The sequence below is a fragment of the Crotalus tigris genome, unplaced genomic scaffold (assembly GCF_016545835.1).
Source record: "Crotalus tigris isolate CLP2741 ecotype Arizona unplaced genomic scaffold, ASM1654583v1 scf7180000024391.5723578, whole genome shotgun sequence".
Lineage (NCBI taxonomy): Eukaryota > Metazoa > Chordata > Lepidosauria > Squamata > Viperidae > Crotalus > Crotalus tigris.
Window position 1 is genome coordinate 1,762,044 of NW_024100561.1, and position 24,559 is coordinate 1,786,602.

A 24,559-nucleotide genomic window follows, 5' to 3' on the forward strand; every position below is an offset into this window, starting at 1 on the left:
GGGGGGTTGGAGAGCCATTCTGGATCTAAAATTTCTACATAAAATACCGCAAATTCTCTACTCAGCAAATTGTCTCAATGCCGGTGGGAGGAGCAAGACCCAAAAGCTCTGCAACATACTCTTCAGTAGCAGAATTTGAGGGGATCTTCTCCAGGCTCAAGGCCAAGGGAGATGGCAAAGCTCTTGACCTGGAATGTTAATGGATTAAATATTCCTCAAAAGAGAAAAAAAATCTACCATTATTTAAAGCAACACAACAATGATATTATCTGCTTGCAAGAAACTCATATTACATCTAAAGACCAAAAATACTTAAACAATCCTCGTTTGGGATCTCATTTTGTATCTCCCGCCCCTGGGAAAAAAGGGGGTGTGGTAATTTATGTTAAGCAGAATTTATCTGCTATCCTGTTAGAATCAGATCCTCATGGAAGATATGTTATGCTTGAACTTGGTTTATATGGCAAGAAAATTCTTATTGTGGGGCTGTATGCACCAAACCAGCAACAGGAGCAATTCTACAGGTTGCTACATCAGAAAATAACCTTGTTGGATTATAGATCTGTGATTTTAATGGGAGACTGGAATGGTGTCTTAGATATACAAAAGGACAAAAAAGGCTCTTCTACTTTTTTTAAACAGGCTAAACTACCTAAAGCCTTCTTTGACATGAAAGAAGATTGGGAATTGAGAGACTATTGGCGTGAACGTAACCAAGAAGAAAGGGACTTTACCTTCTTCTCAGATAGACACCAATCTTTCTCGAGAATTGATTTTTTTTTTATCACAACAGATTTATACAACAGGGTGAAGAATGTAAAAATTTTTCCTAGGACATTGTCTGATCATAGTCCAGTTTGGATGGAACTGTTTGCTGAGAAAGAAGACAGGAGATCCTGGAGGGTGAATGAGAATTTATTTAAACAAGAAAAAAATGTTCACAAACTAAAGGAATGTTTAAAGGAATATTTTGCTTTAAATATGAATAAGGGAACATCAATGTCAATGGTGTGGGATGCAAGTAAAGCTTTTATGCGTGGTATTTTGATAAAAATGAATAACTTGCATAGACAGAAACAGATTCAGAAACGTAAAGATTTAGAAGAGGAGATTAAATTAAAAGAGAAACTCCTAATTTCAAATCCTTTAGATGAAAAGGTGAAAGGAGCTATAAAACTGTTAAAAACACAATTTAACATGTTGATGGCTGATCAAGCTGCAACCAATTTACTATTTATGAAACAAAATACATTTTGTAACGCTAATAAACCAGGGAGATGGTTGGCTTATCAGTTAAGAAAGAAACAGAAACAGAGGAATATAGATAAAATAAATTATAATGGTAAATTGGTTTATCAGAAAGAATTGATTAAGAAATCTTTTTTAGAATACTACCAAAAATTATACAAGAGTACTAATATTCAAACTACAGATATAAACAATTATTTAGGTAAAGTTAATTTTTCTAAATTAACAGAAGATCAGGAAAAAGAGATTAATGGTTTAATTACTAAGGAAGAAATTGTTACAGCTATTAAACAATTGAAATTGGGCAAAGCGCCGGGTACGGATGGGTTGACATCTATTTATTATAAAACTCTAGTAGAAGAGATGACTCAACCGTTGTGTGAATTGTTTAATAACTTATTACAGGGGTTAGAGATCCCTCCATCTTGGCGTAATGCATTTATATCACTGATTCCAAAAGACAATCAAGATCTTACATTGCCTAAAAATTATAGGCCTATATCTCTTTTAAATGTGGATTATAAAATTTTTGCAAAAATTTTAGCCAACAGGCTTATGGGGATCTTGCAGCAGCTTATACATAAGGATCAATCGGGTTTTATAACTGGAAGGTATATGAAAAATAATGTCAGACAAATCATTAACTTATTAGAGTATTTAGAAAAGAATAACCAAGTCTCTGCAGGCCTGATATTTTTGGATGCTGAAAAAGCCTTTGACCAAGTGAATTGGCAGTTTATGTTATGTTTAATTAAGGAGATGAATTTTGGACAAAATATATTACAAGTATTATCTAATATATATCAAAAACAGACTGCTCAACTTATTGTAAATGGGGGTTTGTCAGAGGCTTTTGTAATAGAAAAAGGTACAAGACAGGGATGCCCGTTATCTCCGTTATTGTTCGTTTTAACATTGGAAATTTTGTTGATTAAAATTCGGGAGTCTCAAGAAATAAAAGGAATAGAAATTAATAAAAAAGAATATAAATTAAGAGCCTTTGCAGATGACTTGGTTGTTACTTTGTCTCAACCTACTTGTTCGGTGGTAAAATTATTACAATTGATCCAACAATATGGACGTGTTTCTGGTTTTAAAATTAATAATAATAAGACTAAAATATTAGCTAAAAATATGACTAATGGTGATAAACAGGTTCTAGTTAAGTTAACAGACTTTGAAATTGTTGATAAGGTAAAATATTTGGGGGTTATATTATCTGCTTCCAATGCAAAATTGTATAAAAATAATTATGAAAAGCTGTGGACGGAGGTACAGAAGGATTTAAAAAATTGGAACAATTTACAGTTATCCCTTATGGGTAGAATTGCAGTTATTAAAATGAATGTCCTGCCAAAGTTTATTTTTCTGTTTCAAATGTTACCTATTTTAAAGAGTGAACGTAATTTAGATGAATGGCAAAAAGGTATTAATAAATTTGTTTGGGCAGGGAAAAAACCAAGGGTGAAACTTAAAATAATGCAAGATTTCCGTGAGAGAGGCGGACTTAAGGTACCAAATATGAAATTGTATTATGATGCTGTAGTATTAACATTGATCAGCGATTGGGTGAATTTAACAAATATAGAAATACTTCATTTGGAAGGTTGGGACTTACTTTTTGGATGGCATGCCTATTTAATATTTAATAAAAAAGTGGATTGGGTTTTTAAGTCTCATATTATAAGAATCTCTTTGCTTAGAGTGTGGAGGAAGTATTATAAATGTGATTTTAAAATACCATTATGGGCTATACCTCGGCATGCCATAGAAGGCATAAGGAAAGGGGTTAATATGGATATGGTCTCTTATGCACAGTTACTTAGATGGGATGGCCAAGACTGGCAGTTAAAATCTTTGGAAGAATTAACACATGAAAATCTAATTTATTCATGGTTCCAATATAGACAAATAGTGGATAGATGGAAGATGGATTGTAAAATGGGCTGGCTCAGAGAAGATGAAATTCTTCTAAAACAAGTAAGAGATCAAAGGCCAACCCATATAAAGAGAGTTTATGGGGTTTTAGTGGAATTGGATTCAGAATCTGAATTAGTTAAAGATTGTATGATTAAATGGGCACAGAATATTGGTGAATCGATTTCAATGGATACTTGGGAACTTATTTGGATAAGAAATGTTAAATTCACACAAGCGCAAAATTTAAGAGAGAATTTTTATAAGATGTTTTATAGATGGCACCTTGATCCAAAGAAAATGTCCATTATGTACCCTAATTTACAGCCGAAATGCTGGAGATGTGGATACTTGGATGCTACTTATTATCATATCTGGTGGACGTGTAAGCATATAAAAGCTTTTTGGATTAAGATATGGTGGAATATTCAAAGAATTTTTAGAAAGAGGGTAAAATTTACTCCGCAATTATTTTTATTAGGTATCGTTATTGATTGTGATGCTAAGGAGGTTATATTGATGTTAAATTTGATCACAGCCGCTAGGCTGTTAATAGGACAATATTGGAAGAAGGAATCCTTGCCTACCTTACAAGAGTGGTTTTATAAAGTTTCGTATTTGGCAGAAATGGCAAAGATTTCGGCTTTTTTAAAGGAGCAATCTCAAGAGAAATTTTTTGCGGTATGGGACATAAGGTGTTCCAAGTAGAGCTGCCTTTTAAAACTGACTGATGGTAATTTTGTCACTGTCAAAGCCAACGGTGTTCAAGTGATGCTCCAGTTGTTTTCTGATTGCAGACAAGGCATCTATTACTATTGGTACTATTGTTACTTTTTTTTTTTTTTTTTACCGTAGTTGTTCTACTTCTGTTTGTGGTTCTTCGTATTTTGTGATTTTCTCCAGTTCTTTCTCTTCTATTTTGCTGTCTCCAAGTGCTGCAATGTCTACTGTCTAGACTTTTTGGGCTTCTCTTGTCAACAGTTGTTTAGCCTAGGGCAGTGGTTCTCAACCTTTTTAATGCTGCGACCCCCAACCGGTCGTAAGTCGAGGACTACTCAACCGGTCGTACGTCGAGGACTACTCAACTGGTGCAACACCGTTTGCAGAATGGGACTTTTGGCGGGCTCAGCAGGGCAGAGACAGCCTGGACAATTCCTATTGGCTTTTGAATAAAAGGGAGCTAAGGAAAAGGGGGAAAAAATGGCAGACTGCGTTGTTTGGCGAACCCCATGAAATGGTCATCGACCCCAAATGGGGTCCTGACCCACAGGTTGAGAACCACTGGTCTAGGGTATTAAGTGTCAGGTGCTTATCTGTTTGAATTCTAAAAACACAGAGCACTTTAGCTTTTTCATTTTCTGTTACTTTGTCTATTATGTAACCTATTTTGCCTGCAGACAAGTATTTTTTGCAAATCTTCCAATGCACTTTGCTATTTTGTTGTGCTGTTGTTTGTAGTTAGTCTATATGTGATCTTCTTGCAGCAGCTAACTAGGTGGTCCATTGTTTCTTCAGCTTCTTTGCTGTCTTCTCAATTTTGACTGTATGCATTCATTCTTAAGGCTCGGTCTTCTGCAGACAGAGTTAGCCCCTCTTAGCCATTTCCAAATCTTGTTATTATCTGTTTGGCCTGCTATTTTTTTTTTAATGTACTGGTCATGTAACATCGTGCCACACCTCTTTTTTATTCTTACTTTGGTCATTCTTGTAGGCCAGTTTGGTCTCTCTCCAGTACTCAGTAAGCTTTCATGGCATATTAGCTTCAATGCATCTTCATCACTGTCATATATTCTTCCAATGCCTTTTTTTATTTTTCAACTGCCTGATTCACTTGCAACATTCCATATCCGCCTATTTTCCTTGGTAAGTACAGCTGTCAACATTGCTGCATGGATGAAGGGCATGATTCACTGTCATTATTTTTCTGGTCTTCCTATCGAGTTCTGCTTGATTATAGTCCACTATTCCAACTGTGACTGGAACTACCCTGGTGTTCATTCCCCCCACAGTATTTCTTCCACTGAGTTTGGATTTTAAGATCTTCTCACTCTCACTTCTAACATTCTTTCTGATGCTGTCAGCTTGAAGGATGCCTAGGTGTTTGTAGCGATCATCTTCTTCCAGACTCTTAATGTTATTTCCATAGGGCATCTTGATTTCTTAATTTTTCACTATTTTACCCCCTGTTGTTGGTGAGGGTGGCACATTTGTCCTATCCAAACTCCATTGCAATATCTTGGCTGTATATATGGACAGTATTGAGCAGCCATTCTATTTCAGATGATGATTTTCCATACAACTTCAGATCATCCGTGTAAACGAGTGGGATAGCCTGGCAGATGTTTTTAATGCTTGATAGCCGTGGCCTGAGTTGTTCGGTATTATTGACTGAGGAATCAGTGCAATGATAAACAATAGTAGGGATAGTGGGTCTCCTTGAAAAATTACTTTCTTGATATTCACTTCTCCTATTCTATCATCATTGCCTAGGAACTGTATCTTCCATTCTGCCATTACTCTTTGCACAAAGCTTCTGATGTTTCTATGACTTACGTTATTTCTAGGCATTTGATTGTCCAGTCATATGGGAGTGCATCATCATCATCATCATCATCATTATTATTATTATTATTATTGATCATCGTACAGTCAGCCAGATGTTCAGACTGGATTTGGCATTTTTGTCTACCTATCGAGTTCTTAGCAAGGACCTGGGATAGGCAGATGTGGATGTTTGATGGTATTACAGATATCGTCACAGGATGGAAGCAGTTCCTAGTAAGGCCACCTTATTATTATTACTATTATTATTATTATTTCTTGTTTATTTGACTCACAGTTGAAGATAAACAAAGACACACAATCTCCTGTATTTTAAATTTCTTTCAAAGAGACCACACAAGGTCAATGCAGCATCTTTCCAATGGTCTTGACAGTAGACATATGGATTGTCATTCAGATAATCCTGCTTTAGAGTTTGGTCTCAAGATTTTCCCTACACAGATAACTTGGCCAGCATCTGATTAGCATTTGGTGAAGTAATTTTATTTTTGTTGGTTCATTTTTGATTTACTCTTTGTTTGTGCTTCAGAGATGGTATACATTAGTGTTCTGATTTAAGTGACATCATTTTAAGCAGGAGCAGAAATGAAATCTGTTCCAATATAAATGTCTTTGCTTTTTAACATTCTGCTGGGTCTGCTGGTAAGAAATCATGCAAACAGTGGAGGAACTAACTGGAAGCTGACAGGAAAAAATATTAGAAGTGTGGGAAGACACTGGGCCTTTTGGTAGCCAAAGAAAGTGTTACATCGATTGTTGTTGTTGTTAGGGAACACAGGGAAATGTGTTTCTAAGTATCTCAGAAATAGCATGAATAGAATGGATTGTGCTATTAAGCTAGGATGTTAGTCCATCTAAGGCCAGGGCTTACAGAATTTTTGTAACTTTAAGATAAAGCTACCTGCTCATGTAAAAAACAATAAGCGTTTGGATACAGCAAAAATTGAATTCTATGACGAGATTTAATTTGGGCCTTTATTGCTTATAAAGTAGAAATTATCTTTGTTGGTTATCTTTGGAGGGAGCTTTCTTATTATTTTTAAAGTGTGCGGTATAATTTGTGATTCTGTTCTGTGATGTAGGAAGGGAGAAAAATATTTTGTTTTTTAATGGCAGTCATGAAGAATTACTGCATGTTGTTTATGTTAAAACTGAGAAAGATATGCCTCAAGAGTAATCTTGGGGTAATGAAAAAAACCTCTAAATTTATAAGGTGCATCCAATGACCAGAGACACGTATGCAAAACATTTTCATTCTTCTTTTGTGATAAAAGCAGCAATGCTAAATGATTATTTCATCATGTGGTAAAGGAATAAAAAAGAGGTAGATGATTTCATCTTGTTGAGAATTACTAACTTCATATTCCTATATGGAATTTTTCTCATCATGTAAAAGTGGATGTGTGTAACCTCTTTTCTTATAGGCTTTTAGAACATTATTGTAGCAATGGCTTATCCACTTTGAGGATGATTGTGTGGGATGGTGATGAGTGGAGAAAAGATTGGAAATTGATAATCTGTCTGTCAAATCTGATAGGAATTTATTATGATTTCATGCCTTCTTATAACCCCCAAATTTTCTGCTAAAATAGATCAACTGATTATGCTTCATGATTATCCTGGCCAAATCCTTGTTGAGTGGGAACTAAAATTGTGTGTGATCTGTCCAGGCACTTCCACACATTCATCATAATATTGAGAAGGTGCATATCATGTTAGAATTCAATGCAGTTCACATTAACACTCGACATAGAAAAGGACTCATATGTCAAAAGCTCTTAGGTTGCTTATTGCTATTAAAAGAAATATTTGGTAAAAACCAGGTTAGATTAGGCATAATTTTACTTCCTTTCCATATACTGATTTTATTTAGTTTATTGGGCATATTCCCAGGTCACTTGATATCTGTAATTAAAACTGGGAAGCATCAAGCAATGAACTTACCACTTGCAATGGATTTAACTAGAATATGCTTCATACACACTCCATATGTTCAGTGCCATAGTTGTACAGTATTCTAATGCAGACATAAGGGAAGGTACACCCCCCCCCAATATTTTTTCATTCTGGCACATGGCTGGGGCACTGAATTGTAGCCTTATAGTTAGTGCCCCTTACCCTAGCAAGGATCTAGTAAGGGGACTGGGCACAGTGTTTCTCTGATGCAGGGCAGGATACTCCTAGGAGGATCAAAGGAAGTACTTTGGTAGAGCTAATTTCTGTGAAACTTAAGAATGCTGAAGTTTCTCTAGATTGTATCTGCAATTTTTATTGTACTATCCCATGGCTTTAGTAGCTAATTCATTTTTATAAAGAAGATTAAAATAAATAAGAGCATATGAATGCCATATCTTCCGATAAAGGGGACAAAAGGGATATAAAATCATATTCCAAGGTTTGCTTTAACTAGGAAGATATTACTGGCTTTCAGCCAAAACGCTTCCCTGAGATAAAAGTCTTCATGAGTTCAGAGGGAGTCGTGAATGTGTATTTAAGAATACAAATTGAGACTGCAAAGTCTGACACTTATACCTTCTATTTTCAGAGAAACATCAGACCAAATCAAGCCAAATTATTCCTTCTTTTCAAGAGTAATGGTAATCAAATTGCCTTCCCAGTCTAAATTGGCAAATGAAGCAAAATTCATAAAGGCACTATTTTTATGAACCTGTCAAGAGAAACAAGACTTTTGTTGCATGAGACTAGATAATCACATCTGGGATTCCCATGCAAGCTATTGTCTGTCAGAAGCAATGAAAAGGTAATTGGTATTGTTTTCATGTGCATCAGTTGTCATGCACCCTACTCATAAATATGGTACAGAAACATGTTGCAATGCACATCAGAGCTACTCTCCCCCCATTTTCATATTATCCTTTGTACTGATATTAAGTAGCATGCAGGTGGAATTGTAACTGATGGGAAAATGTCAGTTTATGAGTGCTGTGAAAAATATAAATTTCAGGTCACTTACCTTAGGAAAAGGATAAATGATTTTACCTTCATATAAATCAAAGCTGTCATTACACTTGGAATACTGTATACAGTTCCATTTGGTGCATCTCAAAAATGATATTGTAGAGGTATAATGGAGGAATCAAGATGAGTGTCTTTTTCTTCAGAAAATCTTTTTTTTTTGGTTATTGGATAAAAGTTAGCAATGTGAGGATATGCTCAGGATGAATAAAACTAAACATGGTGGATAAAAAAATTTCTTCTTTCTTTATAATAATAAATCCTGGAAAATTGAATGTCCTGAGTTTTCCAACCAGTCAAAAGAAGTATTTGTTTAACATGGACATTTTTGTGGTGGCTCATTCCCTGAGAAACACTGATGTCCTCCAACTTTGGTTGGATTGAACAGTTTGAGATATGGAGCTCTTGAGCAACAACAACAACAAAATATTTTCCCCAGTGGTTTATTTCTACTGATCAAAAGAATGTATTATCATTCTTATCATCGGCATAAAACAGAACTCTTCTAATTAAAATGGAACTGTGATTATCTTTGTAACTTGATAATATAAGAGCTCAAAATTTTCTCACTGCTTCTAGTCCTTTGGTACTTTTTTCTGAGAGGCAGTGTTCATTTTAATCTGATGGTTTTCAATTCTGTATGCACAAAATTGAGTCTTTGGTCTCAATGCACATGGAATAGTATATCTATTATCTGTTTTGTGGCAAACAGATGTGTGCACATTTGGCCAAAGTTATATACAGATGTACTGTATAAACCAAATACACACTCGATTTACAAATGTGCTCAGCTGAAGCAGGACTCAAACCTAAGAAGCACAGGCTTTTTAGGGGAATATGTTTTCTTTTCTACAAAAGTATTTTGTGAACTGGAGGTTTCCTTCTTTTAAATAGTCTATCCATACCCCAACAATTCTTTCAGGGTTGTGGTAATCATGTATACAATGCTGATTTTAGTCTTCTCCACCATGATTAGATAATTTGACTTGGACAGTTCCATGATTTACAAACTCCAAAAAAGTCTGTTAGGAAAAAAACACACAAAAGGACAACTTTTGTTGCCCAAAAGAATACCATGCTAACTTAATATCAGGAAATGCCGAACGGGTAAGAGTTAATGAAATGGACGGAGGTTTGAGAACAATGAGTTGTAAAGCTGAATATGTATGATAGTAATATTAATTGTCTCTAGCTCCCGTTCAAATTCTACAGTGGGAAGTTGAAAAGAAAGCTGCTAATTTCTCTGTAACATGCTAAAAAATGAATACTATCAGCAGAATTTAAGTTCAACTTTATAGGTATCCCTCGACTTACAATCACAATTGGGACAAGAATCTCGGTTGCTGAGCTAAGTGGTAATTAAACAAAATCTTCAGGATTTTGGCTCTGTTTTCTGACCCCATCAAAGGAGTTCAGCTCTTTGCAAAAGACAGCTCTTTCAGCCAGCCCCCAGAGACAGAGGGAATCCTTTCAGCAGGCGGCAGCAGCACCACCGTACAAACTTCTCTGCCAGCTTCCCCATTGACTTTCTGGGAAAGCCATCGGAGAAGATTGCAGATGGTGATCACATGATTACGGCCCACTTGGCAATCAGTTATAAATGTGAACAAGTCGCCAAGCACACAGATTGCAATCACTTGACCCTGGACTTTTGCAATGGCTTTTCTGAGGCTGTCATAATTCCAGACCATCATTATACGAACGATTGTAATTTCAGGACTACTTCTGCCCCTTTGTCCAATCACTAATTGAATAAAAATGCATTTCTCCTATGCTGTAGGGATCAGTGCACTCTTAACACTTGGAATTAAAGAACTTCCTTATTGCTTCACTGCCCTACCTTTACCGTATTTAAAAGCATATTGGCACTCTTATTGTAATTATAAATTGAAGTTAATTGGATGGGGTTTCCATCTACTCATTGTTTCTAACTGCAATTTGAACTTGACTTACAAGTAAGTTAATATGTGACATGATTCCAGCAAGTGTGGGTTGTTTTTTCTTAATCACACAAAGAGGATTGTAGAGCATACGAATCAGACTTTTAGAGGGCTTAGTATTCTTGAAAGCTTTGCACTAGAGATCCAACATCAGTTTTGCATATTATATGCAATATTTTCACTACACAAAGAATATTGTTATTGCGATATAAAATTTTGTCATGGTTTCTGTTGTGTCCTGAACCTGCAAAAGCAGGCTCGGGATGTTGCATTGGTCCCGGGCATTCCAAAAGCTGCCCGGGACTAGACAGAGCGGCGCCGGTTTTGTGCGCATGCACAAGGCGCGAAAACGCTCTGTTCCTATTGGTTGACACTGTCCGGGTTTCTGGCCATATAAAGAGGCCTGCGTGCCTTTTGCTTTTGCTTGGTTGTTGTAGAAGGAGAATAAAGTGTTTGTTCAGCATCGCCATGTGTCTTCATCATTCGCATGCGTACGAAGTATACAACAGTTTCCACATAGCAGCATTACTATTTTTTAATATATCATTTTCTAAAAATGGGATGGATGGATGGACGGATGGATGGATGGACGGCTGATGGATGAATAGATAGATAAATTTTTATGGACTACATGCTTTCTCCTTGCTTGTTCTACTTTTCCGTTAACTGGAACATTTCTAAGAACATATTTTGTAGAATTTTGTTAAAGCATGTTTGAACTTTTCATGCCTTTTCATAAGGCCAGTAGTGATCAAGCTTCTTCTCTGCTGTGGAATTTTTGTTCATCTGTGAATAAGATGCTGAATTGTTTCTCTGAAATCTTGTTAATATCTAGCTTTTTAGTTTAAAAATGGACAGAAACCATCTGTTTGTGAATACAAACTTGAGATATTTTCTCTGTAGATATTGCAATGAAGAAAATTAATGTGAGCCATAATAGGAGGAGAAAATGTGTAATCAACAAAAAGCAAGTTCATCTGAGATGTATTGGCATGCAACATTTTTAAAATCTAAAGAGAGATAATTAGAAAACAATTGAAATGTTAGAATAAGATGAAAACACACAAACAGTATATTTCATATAAAGTGTTAAAATCAGAAAATAAACACACAAAATACACATGTAGCGCCACCCCCATAGGGACCGCTTAAGTCCGAGCCCTCCCGACTTCCCCTTCAAGTGGCCACCAGCCCAAAGAGGTCTCTCACGTTGGCGCTTCTGCCTAACAGGGCACGTAACACGGTGGTATTCAGTCACGATTGGCAGCCACGCACATGGGGCGGTGATGGTCGCTCTCTCTCTGCGGTGATTCACGTGGGATGATGGTGATTGATCTCAGGCAATAAGAACTTACAGGGAAGATGGTAGTCAATCTCTAATGACAACAACTTGCCCAGAACGATGTTAATCAGCCTCTGGTGATGGCAACTTGCCTAGAACAATGGCGGTCAGTCTCTGGTGACAGCAACTTGGCTAAAACAATGATAGCCATTCTCTGGTGGCAACAACTTGCTTAGGACGATGATGTTAATCCATCTTTGATGACAACAACTTGCCTAGAACAATGGCAATCAATCTCTGGTACAGGCAGAGGCCTCCCTTGTCTGCTTTCCTTGCCCCTCTCTGACCTCACTCCATGTAATCCCTTTTTATCTCCCTCAGCTGATCCTATAAAGAAAAAAAACCCTTACCTCCCACTAAAAGACGTATGTCAAACTCTTCCCTAACTCTCCCTCTGCCTAACTTACTCCTATGAGGGAAAGGAATTAAAATTCCCCAAACTGGAGCTGCCTCTATCTATTTGGGGTTTGCAGAAACTGGAAATTATAGCCAATGGTCAAGCTATATTACAAAGCAAGCTGTTTGTCATGGCTAACAAAGTGGATTACGGTAAATCCCTAACAGTAGAAAGTCAATATTGGAATGAACCAGCCCAACTAATAGGCTTCATAGATATTTATGGTACGTGGATATATAAGAGGATAAAAGCTTATAAAAAAGATTATACAGAATGCAGACTGCTTATTAGGACATATATAAAATTTTCTTTTCACCCCTTTGTGTTTTCTGCAATCTCAGGTCTCTACCTGAGACCTGGGAATTTGAAGGTTCTGCGCGGTACAATTCTTGACTTATGATCACAATTCAGCCCAAAATTTCTATTGCTAAGTGAGACAGATATTGAGATGTTAAGTGAAATTTGCCCCATTTTACGACCTTTCTTGCTACACTTGTTAAGCGAATCACTGCAGTTATTAAATTAGTAACATGGTTGTTAAGTGAATCTGGCTTCCCCATCAACTTTGCTTGTCAGAAGGTCACGAAAGGTGATCATATGATCCTAGGACGCTGCACCTGTCATAAATATGAACCAGCTGCCAAGCTTTCAAATTTTCATCACGTGAACTTGGGGATGCCACAATAGTCATAAATGTGAAAAATGGTCATAAGTCACTTTTTTCAGTGACGTTGTAACCTCAAACGGTCATTAAAAGAACTGTTGTAAGTCGAGGACTACCCATCTTACTTGTTCCTAGCACTGCACTCTGCTGGAGAAAATGCTCTGATGTTGTTCCTGGGATCTCTCTGAGCCACTCTTCCCAGCTTAGGAGTCATAGCCCCAAGTGCTCCTACTAATACCACAGGGACCACTTTGGCCTTTGTTTTCCACATCCTCTCCAGTTCCTCCTTCGGGCCCTGGATACTTGTTGTCACTTGGTGCCACTATATCTATCGGCCCAGTTGACCTCTGGTTCTTCTTTACCCCAGAGCTCTCTATCCAGAAAAATGCAGTGCTAAGAAGAGGTAAAATATTTGAAATGAATTTTATAGATTTGTTCCACAGTTCTTCAAATTGTATTATTGAGATGGTTTCTTTGATGTATTCAGTTTATATACATGTATTTCTTTGTTCTGTCTCTGGGTCATATCTTGTTCAGATGTTCTAGCAGGGGAATGTAATTGTTTTATACCCTTGACCAAAGATTAGTATATTCTTATCTGCATAGGTGTCAAACTCGCCATGTCACATGATATGTTGTGAAGTATTGTGACGTTTTTTGCATTGTTGGAGCTGGGGTGGACGTGATCTCTGTATGATGCACCAGCCTGTGGGCCAGTAGTTTGACACCCCTGGTGTAGTGGATAGATACAAAATTCATTTCCAGCTATGGTTTGAAAGATAACTGCTATAAAATGTTTCACAGATAGTATTTAGCCTCATGAATAATTGTCAAAATAGACAAATCATACAGCAATAAAAGCTGAAAATGCCCAATTTGGTTGTTTGACAACCGGCTTGCATTTATGACAGTCGTAGTGCTTTGTGGTCACAATTTGTGATCTTCCTAGCTAGTTTCACACAAGCAAAGTCAGTTGGGAAAGCTGGTATCAAGTGCAGGAGATCAGAAGTCCAGGCAATATAAATGAATATATAGGTTGATTGTATGCTAATGTTCTCTACAAGAATCTGAACTACTAATGATCAAAGCATTGATGGCAGTAAGAATAAATGGAATTGACCAGATGGGCTGGATTTAGATCTCTTGTGGACATGAGGCTGATGACACATTTGATCCCTTCTTCAGTCTCAGCCTGATCATCTCCTATATCTGGATTTGCTTACTGGCTGTGTGACTCACTTAATGACTACATGATTTGTTTAATGACTGCAGTAAAATTGGTTGTAAAATTGGGTCTGATCATGAGATGATTTGCTTTATGATCACATCAACTTATGACAGAAATTCTGGTCCCAATTATGGTTGTATATGAAGGACTACCTATATACACTGTATCATTGTTAACGTTTTTTAAAAACAAACAAACAATGGTCATCATATATTTGAATTCTATTTTTCTTAAATTTCAAAGATCAGGTGCTTCAGACTGGATAAGATGTGAAGTCTAAGATTTTGGTTAAAGAATTCTCAATGAAGCACAATAAGTTGAAGATACATATGCACTATTAACAGGCCATTGGTGAGTTGCATGGATAATGCTGCTGAAGGTAAAAAGAAAGCAGACGTGACAATATGAAAAATCCAAGTATTCCATTTTTAACATTTAAATGACAGAACATTTGATGCCCGATTAAAATGGCAACTCAAGTGACAGTTCTAAGAAGGGATAAGGTAATGGCAATTAATCCTAGCTGAGCCAAAGTGGTTCGCATTTTTGGAGGGAAGCCTACCCTCTTTCTCTCTTGCTGATACCAGATGGACAATTATGTGATATTGCACTTTCATCATTTGTGCCACTGCTGTTAAGTGAACTGACAGGGGAGCAGACAATCCCAACCAGGTGGATGGAATGTGCCATGCTGGCTTTGCTCTTCCTTGTTGCTCTCAAAAAAAGACTTTTTTTTTGTGGCACTGCACCAAACTGCATTATCCAGTAGCTTGGAAGAATTGCTGTAACAGTTCGACTAGCTTGATGGAGATCAGTTTTGTTTCCCCACATGTTCAAATAGAGGTTAGGTAACCATAGTCCTACAAGGCACAGCCTAGGGTACGTTTCTGCCTAAGAGCAATTTAGCCATGTAACTACTGAGCCACAGCACTTTGTGAAGTTTTTGACAAGCCTGCTTTATATTATTTCAAAGTGATTGTGGAATTGTTTTTTTGGGGAGACTAGTTGGTTAAGTTTTTCCTTTTTGGAGGGGGGTTCATCCAAAGAATTCTGGGGCTATAGTTTGTGAGAGATCATTTTCACTTGAGAGAATGATAATTCCAAGTTTAGAGGGGAATGAGAAAAATCTGAATTAGGTGGGGAACTGGCAACTTGTGAATCAAATCCAACCAGCAGAGCTCAGCTTGCTGTCAGGGCTCAGGAGTAAATCATAGATCTTTTGACAGGTAACAGCTTAGCTCAGTTCCACTGATGAAAATTCTCAGATACAGCTTGTCTGGATTGCAGTCTTTCAGATGCTGATAATGCAAAGATATAAAACACTCTTTTTCCCCTGAAGGTTTTAAAGTTCCTCCTCTTCTGAATTAATGGATACCTCACACCTCATTTGGTGGCCCTGAAGCCAAGCAGTTACATATTTACATCAGGGCTAGGTCTGTCCTGGAAACTGCTGGCTCCTCTCTTTCCAATCTAAACCCTACACCAGTGTTTCCCAAACTTGACAATTTTAAGGCATGAGGACTTCAACTTTCAGAATTCCACAGCCAGCAACGCTGGCTGTGGAATTCTGGGAGTTGAAGTCCACATGCCTTAAAATTGTCAAGTTTGGGAAACACTGCCCTACACCTATTGACTCCTCCTTTCCCAGGTCCTACTCATGTGCTTAAGCCTGGGCACACAACTCTAGTCTGATCCAGTTTTAGCAATATTTTCTTCTTGTGGAGGATGGGGAATTGAGCTTGAATAAATTATATTTTATAATCATTTATTTTTATACAAATAAAATACCGTATAGACCAGGAGTGTCAAGCTGCCGGCCCGCGGGCCAGATGTGTCATGGCGAAACCGCCCCCCCCCATTGCTGGCAATGGAAAAAAAGTCATGATACGTCGCGACACATCACGTGACGTCATCATCATCCTTCCACAGTGAAGTATATGGTGAATTTGATAGAAGAACAGTTTAAGCCTTGACACTTTCAGTATGTCAAAGCTGTTACCTTGCATTTCAAAGGCTGTGTTTATAACATTTTATAAACCATGAAGGATGCCTGATTTTTCTTTTTTCCTTAGCAGAGGTTTAAAGCAGTTCTCTCCACTGGGGACTCCTTTTAACGTATTGTAAATGAATGCTAACATGATATAGACCTATGTGACATTGGGGTGCTTTTTTCTTGGCTTGTTTGGATGCAAAAGACCAGTGACTCCATTGTAGCCTGCCAGCTTTTGAAAAATAAACCATCATTTTTGTTTATTTCGTTGGCTCTTATTGGATGAGTTTTCCACCACATTTCTCTTTCCACATTTTCAAATGAGGTCCCTGAATATGCAAAGGAGCATATTCACAGATGCTTGGACTCCCGTTAGCATGCAGTTATTCAGGTCTGACTTTTAAGAGCAGCAATAAGTATGCAAGTTTATCCTTGTTGGTTGAGATGAGCTATACCTTAATGGAGGATGAGAGGAGCAGATGATTGGAACAGATGAGAATAGGAGGTGAAAGGAAACAAAGTGTGATAGATAATGGGTTTAACTAGATACCCCTTTAGAAGGAAAATCAGAGGACCAGCAGGAAAGATTAGAAGCCTAGATAGAGAAGACAGGAGGTGAACATCAGGATGTTTAACGGGATGAAACAGTATATGAGAAACAAAGATGAGATTGTGAGAAGCTGATGAATGTGAATAGAAAATGTATCAGTCTACAAGAATGGCAAGATGCATGTAGATCAAAAAATTATCTACCTGGATACCATCATACTGTTCCTAACCCAAACCTTAATACACAGAGTCAATTTGGTTTTCCACTGAGGCTAGACACTAGGAGGGCTATTGTGATCTTCCTGAGTTTTGACAGTCTCCTAGTATCTTTTTGATAATCCCACCTTGGCTACAAAACCTCATTGGCCATAATCTCTAGGTAAATTGAAGCTTATTTCAAATTAGTTTAGAAGACTTTGGAATTAGCTGTTCCAAAGCCAATTGACTAGAAGTATAGCAATTCCAGCTGTCTCCAACAGTAATGCTTCATAGCAGATATCTGGAGTGCTGCTGCTTGGTTCTTTAGGTCTTCCTTTAGAAGTAGGAAGACCCAGAGACCACAGGGAACACCATCAGACTCTTGCAGTTATACTTCAAGATCAAGTGGAAAGAAGATACTGTTCTGAGCAGTGTGGTGAAGTGGGCGGCATACAGATGGTGAAAAATACATACAGATAAGTCCAGTATACATTTTCAGTTACATTCATTCTGACAGTTGAAGTGACTTAAAATATAATCCTATGAGCTACTAACTTTAAGGGTACCAAATTAATGCATATATAAGTATTTGTAAATAAAAGCTTTTGTAAAGATCACAGCTTTGAACTGTATGCAGTATTTTCAGTATGCATTGCAGAATGTTTTAAAATGCACACAAATGATTTAGATCAGTGTTTCTCAACCTTGACAATTTTCAGGCATGTGGACTTCAACTCCCAGAATTCCACAGCCAGCATTGCTGGAGTTGAAGTCCACATGCCTTAAAATTGTCAAGGTTGAGAAACACTGATTTAGATATTTCTGAGGTAGTAAACTCATTCAGATAGGTAAGAGATTATTTGCATGATAGAATGATCTTTCATACTAGTGAGAATAGTTCTTGACTAACATTTGACCAACATTTTCTCACACATTGTCTTGTGTGGAATAGCATTCATTCATATGCCTCCAGCTTAGGATGAAATACATTTCAGTTCCCAGAGGATATCTGCCAAGTATGTTATCAGTGGAACATCCTATTGCAATTGAATTGAAGGTGGGTAGGAGCTAGGCAGTAATAAATAGCTTTCTCTGAGGCTCATCTGTTGGTACCGATCTTTCTCTGAGGAATCCCAGAGTTTTGTGGTTCATGGCTTAACAAGGAAAAGGAAGTATGTTGGCAATTGCTTTAATATTGTACTATACATACATTGGGCATAAATCACAGATCTTAACAAGTTATGTCAAGTTGAAGTAAGCTGCTGCAAGATACATCTCTGGTTCTCATTTACTGCAATAGTTAGCAGCTTGTTGACGTTCACTTTAGGTTTCCTCCCAACTCTTTGAAATGGAAAAACTATAATCTTGCTTGTAGACTCAGGGAAGTATGAGGTGGCAAATACTGGTAGTATTTTCCTTCTGACAGCCTTGCTGTTTGAACACCATCTAGTTCATCTTGTTACTTCACACTTATGGTGTTCCAAGAACGGCACCAGCTGAGACATCTTGCTGAGAACTGGCAGTCTGGGAAGGGCCAGAGTACATATGATCAGAAATTATTTTCTAAAGGGCAGCCAGCAAGGCAGTTATGATTCTGAGCATTATAGATAGAGGAAAGAGATAGTTAATATCTTTCCTAGCATCTTTGCTCTGTTTTTTTCTCTGCCCAGAATTAAATCCTCTCCAAACTGCCAACTCCCGTCCAAGGTTTACCTCTGGTACGCCTGAATAAAAGCAAGTTATGATCTATTGATTATGAATAGCAAAATGGAAAGTGGGGAGATAGTTTAGCACTATTACTACTCAATAGGCTCTATTGATCAAAGTTGCAACTTCCTGGTTGCTTTTTATTAAAGTTTAAAAAAAAATCTTTCAGTGCTTCATTATACATATTTCTATTAGATGCATTTCTCCTTAATCAGTACAGCAAAATTAGTTAATATTTCTGAAAACACACAATATACCAGATGTTTAATCTTTTATTTTTCAGAGTTAAATGTTAAAGAATTGGATGAGAAAGTATGTGACGAATCATCATGTAAATATGGGGGTGTTTGCAAAGAAGAGGGAGAGAGTTGGAAATGCATATGCCAATTACAGGTAAGGATTTTTCATATTCATGAATGGACATAAACTGAACTGTTGAGATAATTATAAATATGTCTGAGAATTTGATTCTTGGAAATACGTAATGTGGTGTAGCATATTCTTTAGAACTGAATTAGACAAAGAGACAGGGAGGAAGACTTTAAGCATTCTGATCAAATTTTTGGAGTTGTTTTGTTTGCAACTGAATTTGCTACACCTTTTTCCTTTTCTTCATTATTATGATTAAATATGAACTTATTTTTTAATATGGAATATATACATTTATTGTCCTAATTAATTTTGCACAATAAAAATTAGTAGAAATAGTATGTTGTTAAGCAATCACGTGGGCCCTTAAGCAGAACATGGGTCATAAGTTGTTCAGCATCTTTATAATTTCAAATGGTCGCTGAACAGTCATTAAGTGAGAACTACATGTAATTGTAACATGTTGTGGGGATGTTGTTGCATAATTTTATAGACATGCATGCCTTGTAATTTGACTCTTAGATCAGTTTTAAATACTGAATTCCATTTTTATTTGTACAGTAAATTGATCCTTTACCTTGTCTCTTTCTTAGATTAGTACATATAAATTGATTTATTTACATATCATCCTTTACGTTGCAGATTGCTCTAGACCCTAACTCTTTAAAATGTGTCAAATATGCCAAGGACATAAGGTGTGTTAACATGATATCACAAGCAATCCTATGGTAGCATCTTTGCAAAACTGCCTTTTTTATTTTCAAAATTCACCAGACATCTGCTGAAGAGTAATTTTCAAAAGCCATTCTTTTCACTGAAGTTCTATACTATATCACACAGGCAAAAAGCACAAATTCATAATGGTAGGGTTTTTGTGCATTTGTGTATACATACCTGTTAGTGAAGAAACCTGTAAGATAATTTATTAACTGACAAATAAACCATTTAGGAATACTTTCTATGTGTGCCTGTGGGTTGTATTTGTGTTTTATTTTAAACTGTTTTTAAAAACTATTCTAACAAATCCCATGGATTGTTTGTAGTGTAATTTCCAGATCCTGTGTTTTGATAAGAATGCTGTTTTTCTACTAAGTGATTCTATAAATTGGGAGAAAACTTTTCCACTCCCATATTAGAACAGAAGCTGCTGAAAACTCAGAAATAGGCTGAAGGTTTCCTGCTGAAAAGCACGGATGTCTTTTAAAATTAGCTCTTGCTTGAGAGAAGCTGCTTGCCTGGTGAATTTAACTCTTTTTCTGGTAATGCTTTTGCAGAGCTTCTATCTTCTGTGCTATTCAGTTATGACTTACTTTGGCCTCAATTTATTTTCTTTCTTATACATCTCTTCTTAGTGCAAATATCCCTCCCTTTAAAAAAAAAAAAGCGGATCAATTTTATTATTTTTGGCTGTTTCTGTTGGAAGGATGGAAGGAAATGAAAGTATGTGCTTTTGTAAACTTACATGTAAATGATTTGAGTGGATGAGGAAGAATGCTTGGTATATGCCAACCAAGTAATTTTGTAAATGTATTTTATTTTATAGGCTAATAATTTTATTAATAATTAATTCTAATTACCTCTCTCCTTTACCATCCCTGACCTGGTCTTACCTCATGTTTTGGAGGATCTTAAATTCAGTGTTGTCTTCTTTTCAAATAAACATTTTTAGTCTTGTGAACTTCTGCTGCAGAATTATTTTAGGTTGTATATATGCATGGATTTGCATAAATCCCTTCCTTCCTTCCTTCCTTCCTTCCTTCCTTCCTTCCTTCCTTCCTTCCTTCCTTCCTTCCTTCCTTCCTTCCTTCCTTCCTTCCTTCCTTCCTTCCCTCCCCCCCCCCTCTCTCTCCAGTGTCATACAAATTATATTCCTGTTTGTGGTTCAAATGGAGACACCTATCAAAATGAATGCTTTCTCCGAAGAGCTGCTTGCAAGCATCAAAAAGATATAACAGTGGTTGCCAGAGGTTCATGTTACTCAGGTGAGTTTGTGTCATGATGTCATAATGCACATTTGCCTGCCTTATGTCTCTCTCCTTCAGTTGCCTATGTCATGATGTCATAATGCCATGATGTCATAATGCATATTTGCCTGCCTTATGCCTCTCTCCTTCAGTTGCCTATGTCAGTACAGTATCTGAAAGTTTTGGATTTAGCTATACTGTTCCAGCAGTTGAAACAATGAAACCTGCTTCAGTGTGGCTGAAGTGAGTTTGGAAGAAAACATGCAGTGGGTTTTTCTTCTTAATTTTTAAGGGCTCATCAGTTAAAATTTTAGAGACTTAAAGATTTTGCAATTTAGATATCCAGAATATGTACTCTTCAATAGATATGACTTTTTACTCTGCAATGCTTTGGAATTTCAAAGAGCAGCAGGGATTTGAGTGCTATAAAACAGAAAAGTGGCAAAGCTGCCATTATTATATAGCTATTTAATATTTGATATATTATTAAAATTGCTAAACAATTATGATTTAAGTTATGGATAAGAGGAAACTGAACAAAAGATTTACGTTTTATGCAGAAGAGGTTCTTGGAATAATTAACAGATATGCATTAAATTTAATGCAAAGTACAGCTCATTTTATTCTTATTTTTGGTTTTGTTTGCTCTCTCAATATTTTATTTATTACAGTGGTGCTTTTTAAATGTGTGCTATTTATGATTTTGGGAGGAACATAAATGTTCAGGATTTTAGATATTTATTGTATATGAAAGCAGTGGATTTTGATGATATGGTAAGCAATACTTATAGTACTATACTATACTATACTATACTATATTTATAGTCATGCAATATATATATATGAAAAATAATTATGAAATTATTTATGGAGAAAAAAGGAGAAAGAGAGAAAGTTAAATGTGTTCCATTTATTGACCTGACTGGAGATTAATCTAGAGGGATTTGTATGTATAGAATATTAGTCAAAGCCATTTTCAATTGTTTTAATTATTGTATTTAAATTTGCTGGTCAATTATTATTGCACAAATGATGACATTTCATCAAAATATGTATTATTTGTGTAAATATTTAGCAGTTTTAAATCCTTTTAAATTATTATAGGCTGTAGTGTTAGATATATTCAGTATTTAATTTATGAATGATTGCAAGATGATTTTAGCATATTCTTTTTGCTATTTGTTTGTAACTTTGTTGGCCTGAAGAAAGAAGTCCTGATTAAAGTTTAAACTTGGCTTTATTTGTATTATTTGTTGAACTATCACCACAATCAATCTTTGATTACGAAATAACATATTTTCCCTATCTGTTTTTCATACCACTTTCATCTCGTGAATTAGATTACAGTTAATCTATTATTAATTTTGAGCGCCTTTTGAGATGAGAATAAATCAATATGCTTTCAAATATACTTACCATGATCTCAATAAAATAAACATTATAAAGAGTCTCTTATATTAGAGAATATAATAAAAAATATTGCTGTCCCTATCCCAAGTGAATTAGGGCAGGATAAATAAAATTATTTGGTTGGGGCAGAAAGATGGCTGAAATCTGGTGAGTTATAATTGAAGCAGAGAGGAAACGGTGCCTGCCAGCCTTTCTGTTCCCAAAACTAGTTTAAATACTATTTCAATTCTTGAATCGGAAATACAGTAACTGGCTGGCATCCATATAATAATGGGATGAACCAAGTAGGCACACAGTGTCTGATATCCTCCCATGGGTATCATTAATGTATGCTATTTGAATATAAGTCTTGATTTTTATTTTATTTTCTTTCTTTCTTTTTTGGTAAAGTTGAGTGCTGTTTGTTAAGCTGTTTTGTTTGGTTCATTTGCAATTTGGATGATAAAATAGAATGGATTAAATTCAAATAATATAATTGCCTAAAGGGAGAGTAAAATTACGCTCACAGTTCATTTTAGCTCTCTATTGACTATGTAGAAGTTTCAGCCAGATTTTGTTTAGCCTGGTGCCATCTAATGGGTTGAATTGGCTGGGAGACTGAAAGGATATTTTATACTGTAGATGATATTTCTTCAAAATGTTAAGTAGTCTCTCTTCTTTTGTTCCCTGATACTGTGACATGGGTTAGCATCCTTTGGCGAAGATGGAAACCATTATGCAATCTTGCATGAGGTCATAGGCATCAAAAATTAAAACCCTTTATAATAAGTAAAATGATCTTATAAGACCTTCAAATTGAAAACCTGGGGATTTTCAGAACCTTCTACATGAACAATGAAATCTAGTGCGTGCTATTAGTCACAAGAGTTGGCCTTATTTTAGTTAATTTTTTTTAAAATTTTCAGTAGTCCATGGAAACTAAGAATATTTGCCATGGTGTCAGTGCATATTATCAATTTCTGCTGTAATTGCTCTGTATGTCTAAGTTGAATACTTAAAATGCTTCTTATTGGTTAATTTATACCATGTGCATTTGAGAATTACAGTGTCTTCTACAGAAAAGATGAAAAGCAAGCTCAAAAGCTTGCAACTTTCCAAATCCAATTACCAACTAAGGTTACAAACCATTTCTTACTGTTCCTAGGCAGTAAAACTAGGAAGCTGTACATACACTATATTGGTACACAATTATTGTCTATTGGCTATGTTTACTTAAAAGATTACCTTACAGTGGCATGCAGTTAATTTGCATTGTCCCTATTTCTGACAGACAGACTCAGGAAAGCTTTTCTTGACCTTAAAAGTTGTCTCAGAATATGGACAAAAATAGTTAGAACATCCCACTTATAAAAGGTGATGAGTGAAAAGTATTAAAATGCTACTTAGCACTGTTTGCTTGTTTAATAGTTGCGTTCATGCAGACAATATTTTTCCTAAGGTGCTAGGAGAGATAAGTTTTATTGTTCTTGTTATTTGCTTTAGTTAACTATTACTGCAATAACATGAGTTCACAACATTTGGAATAATTTATTATCACAACAATTTTATTCTTAAAACAAAATTCATCAGTACCTGTGACTGCTGGTTGATAGTTGCTCCATTGTGTCAAGTAGATGTGAGCTATGAGATTCTTGGGAACATTATTTTGATATTCTTGTGCTTATAGGAAAAAAAAATAAATTTTGCAAAGGCTTTAGCTGTGCAAGAAATTATAAAAAAGGGAAATGGGTGATATAACCCAAAAGAACTAAATATTCCATAATACCTTAAAGCTACCATGCAACAAGTATGACTTGGCTAATGCCTGCTAGCATTAGTTCTATGGTCCCAGAATAGGTAGGGACAAAAATTGAGCTCTTGGGGGAAAAAATGGAAATGTGCTAGGAAATAAGAAATGGGTACATAAGACAACCATTTCTCCCTTTATAAATCTTCAACACCCTAAATAGGCTTTGTTCCTTTATGCTTTTGGAGGGTAGGGCAGAGGAACATAACATGCAAAGCTTGGTATGTGCTCTCAAACTAGCAGAACTTGCATATCCCATCTTAAAACCTAGCATGTTTTTTGATGGTTTGAAGTTGTATAACGCTATGTTAA

General features: G+C 36.2%; 1 protein-coding gene across 1 annotated transcript in view; it reads left to right on the plus strand.

Annotated features, from left to right (window-relative positions):
- TMEFF1 (transmembrane protein with EGF like and two follistatin like domains 1) overlaps positions 1 to 24,559 on the plus strand; it is a 102,560-nt gene that overhangs the window by 38,168 nt on the left and 39,833 nt on the right. The window contains exons 2-3 of the mRNA XM_039329271.1: positions 19,002 to 19,111; positions 20,940 to 21,069. Of these exons, the coding sequence (XP_039185205.1) occupies positions 19,002 to 19,111; positions 20,940 to 21,069 (240 nt within the window). The remainder of the gene's footprint in view (positions 1 to 19,001; positions 19,112 to 20,939; positions 21,070 to 24,559) is intronic.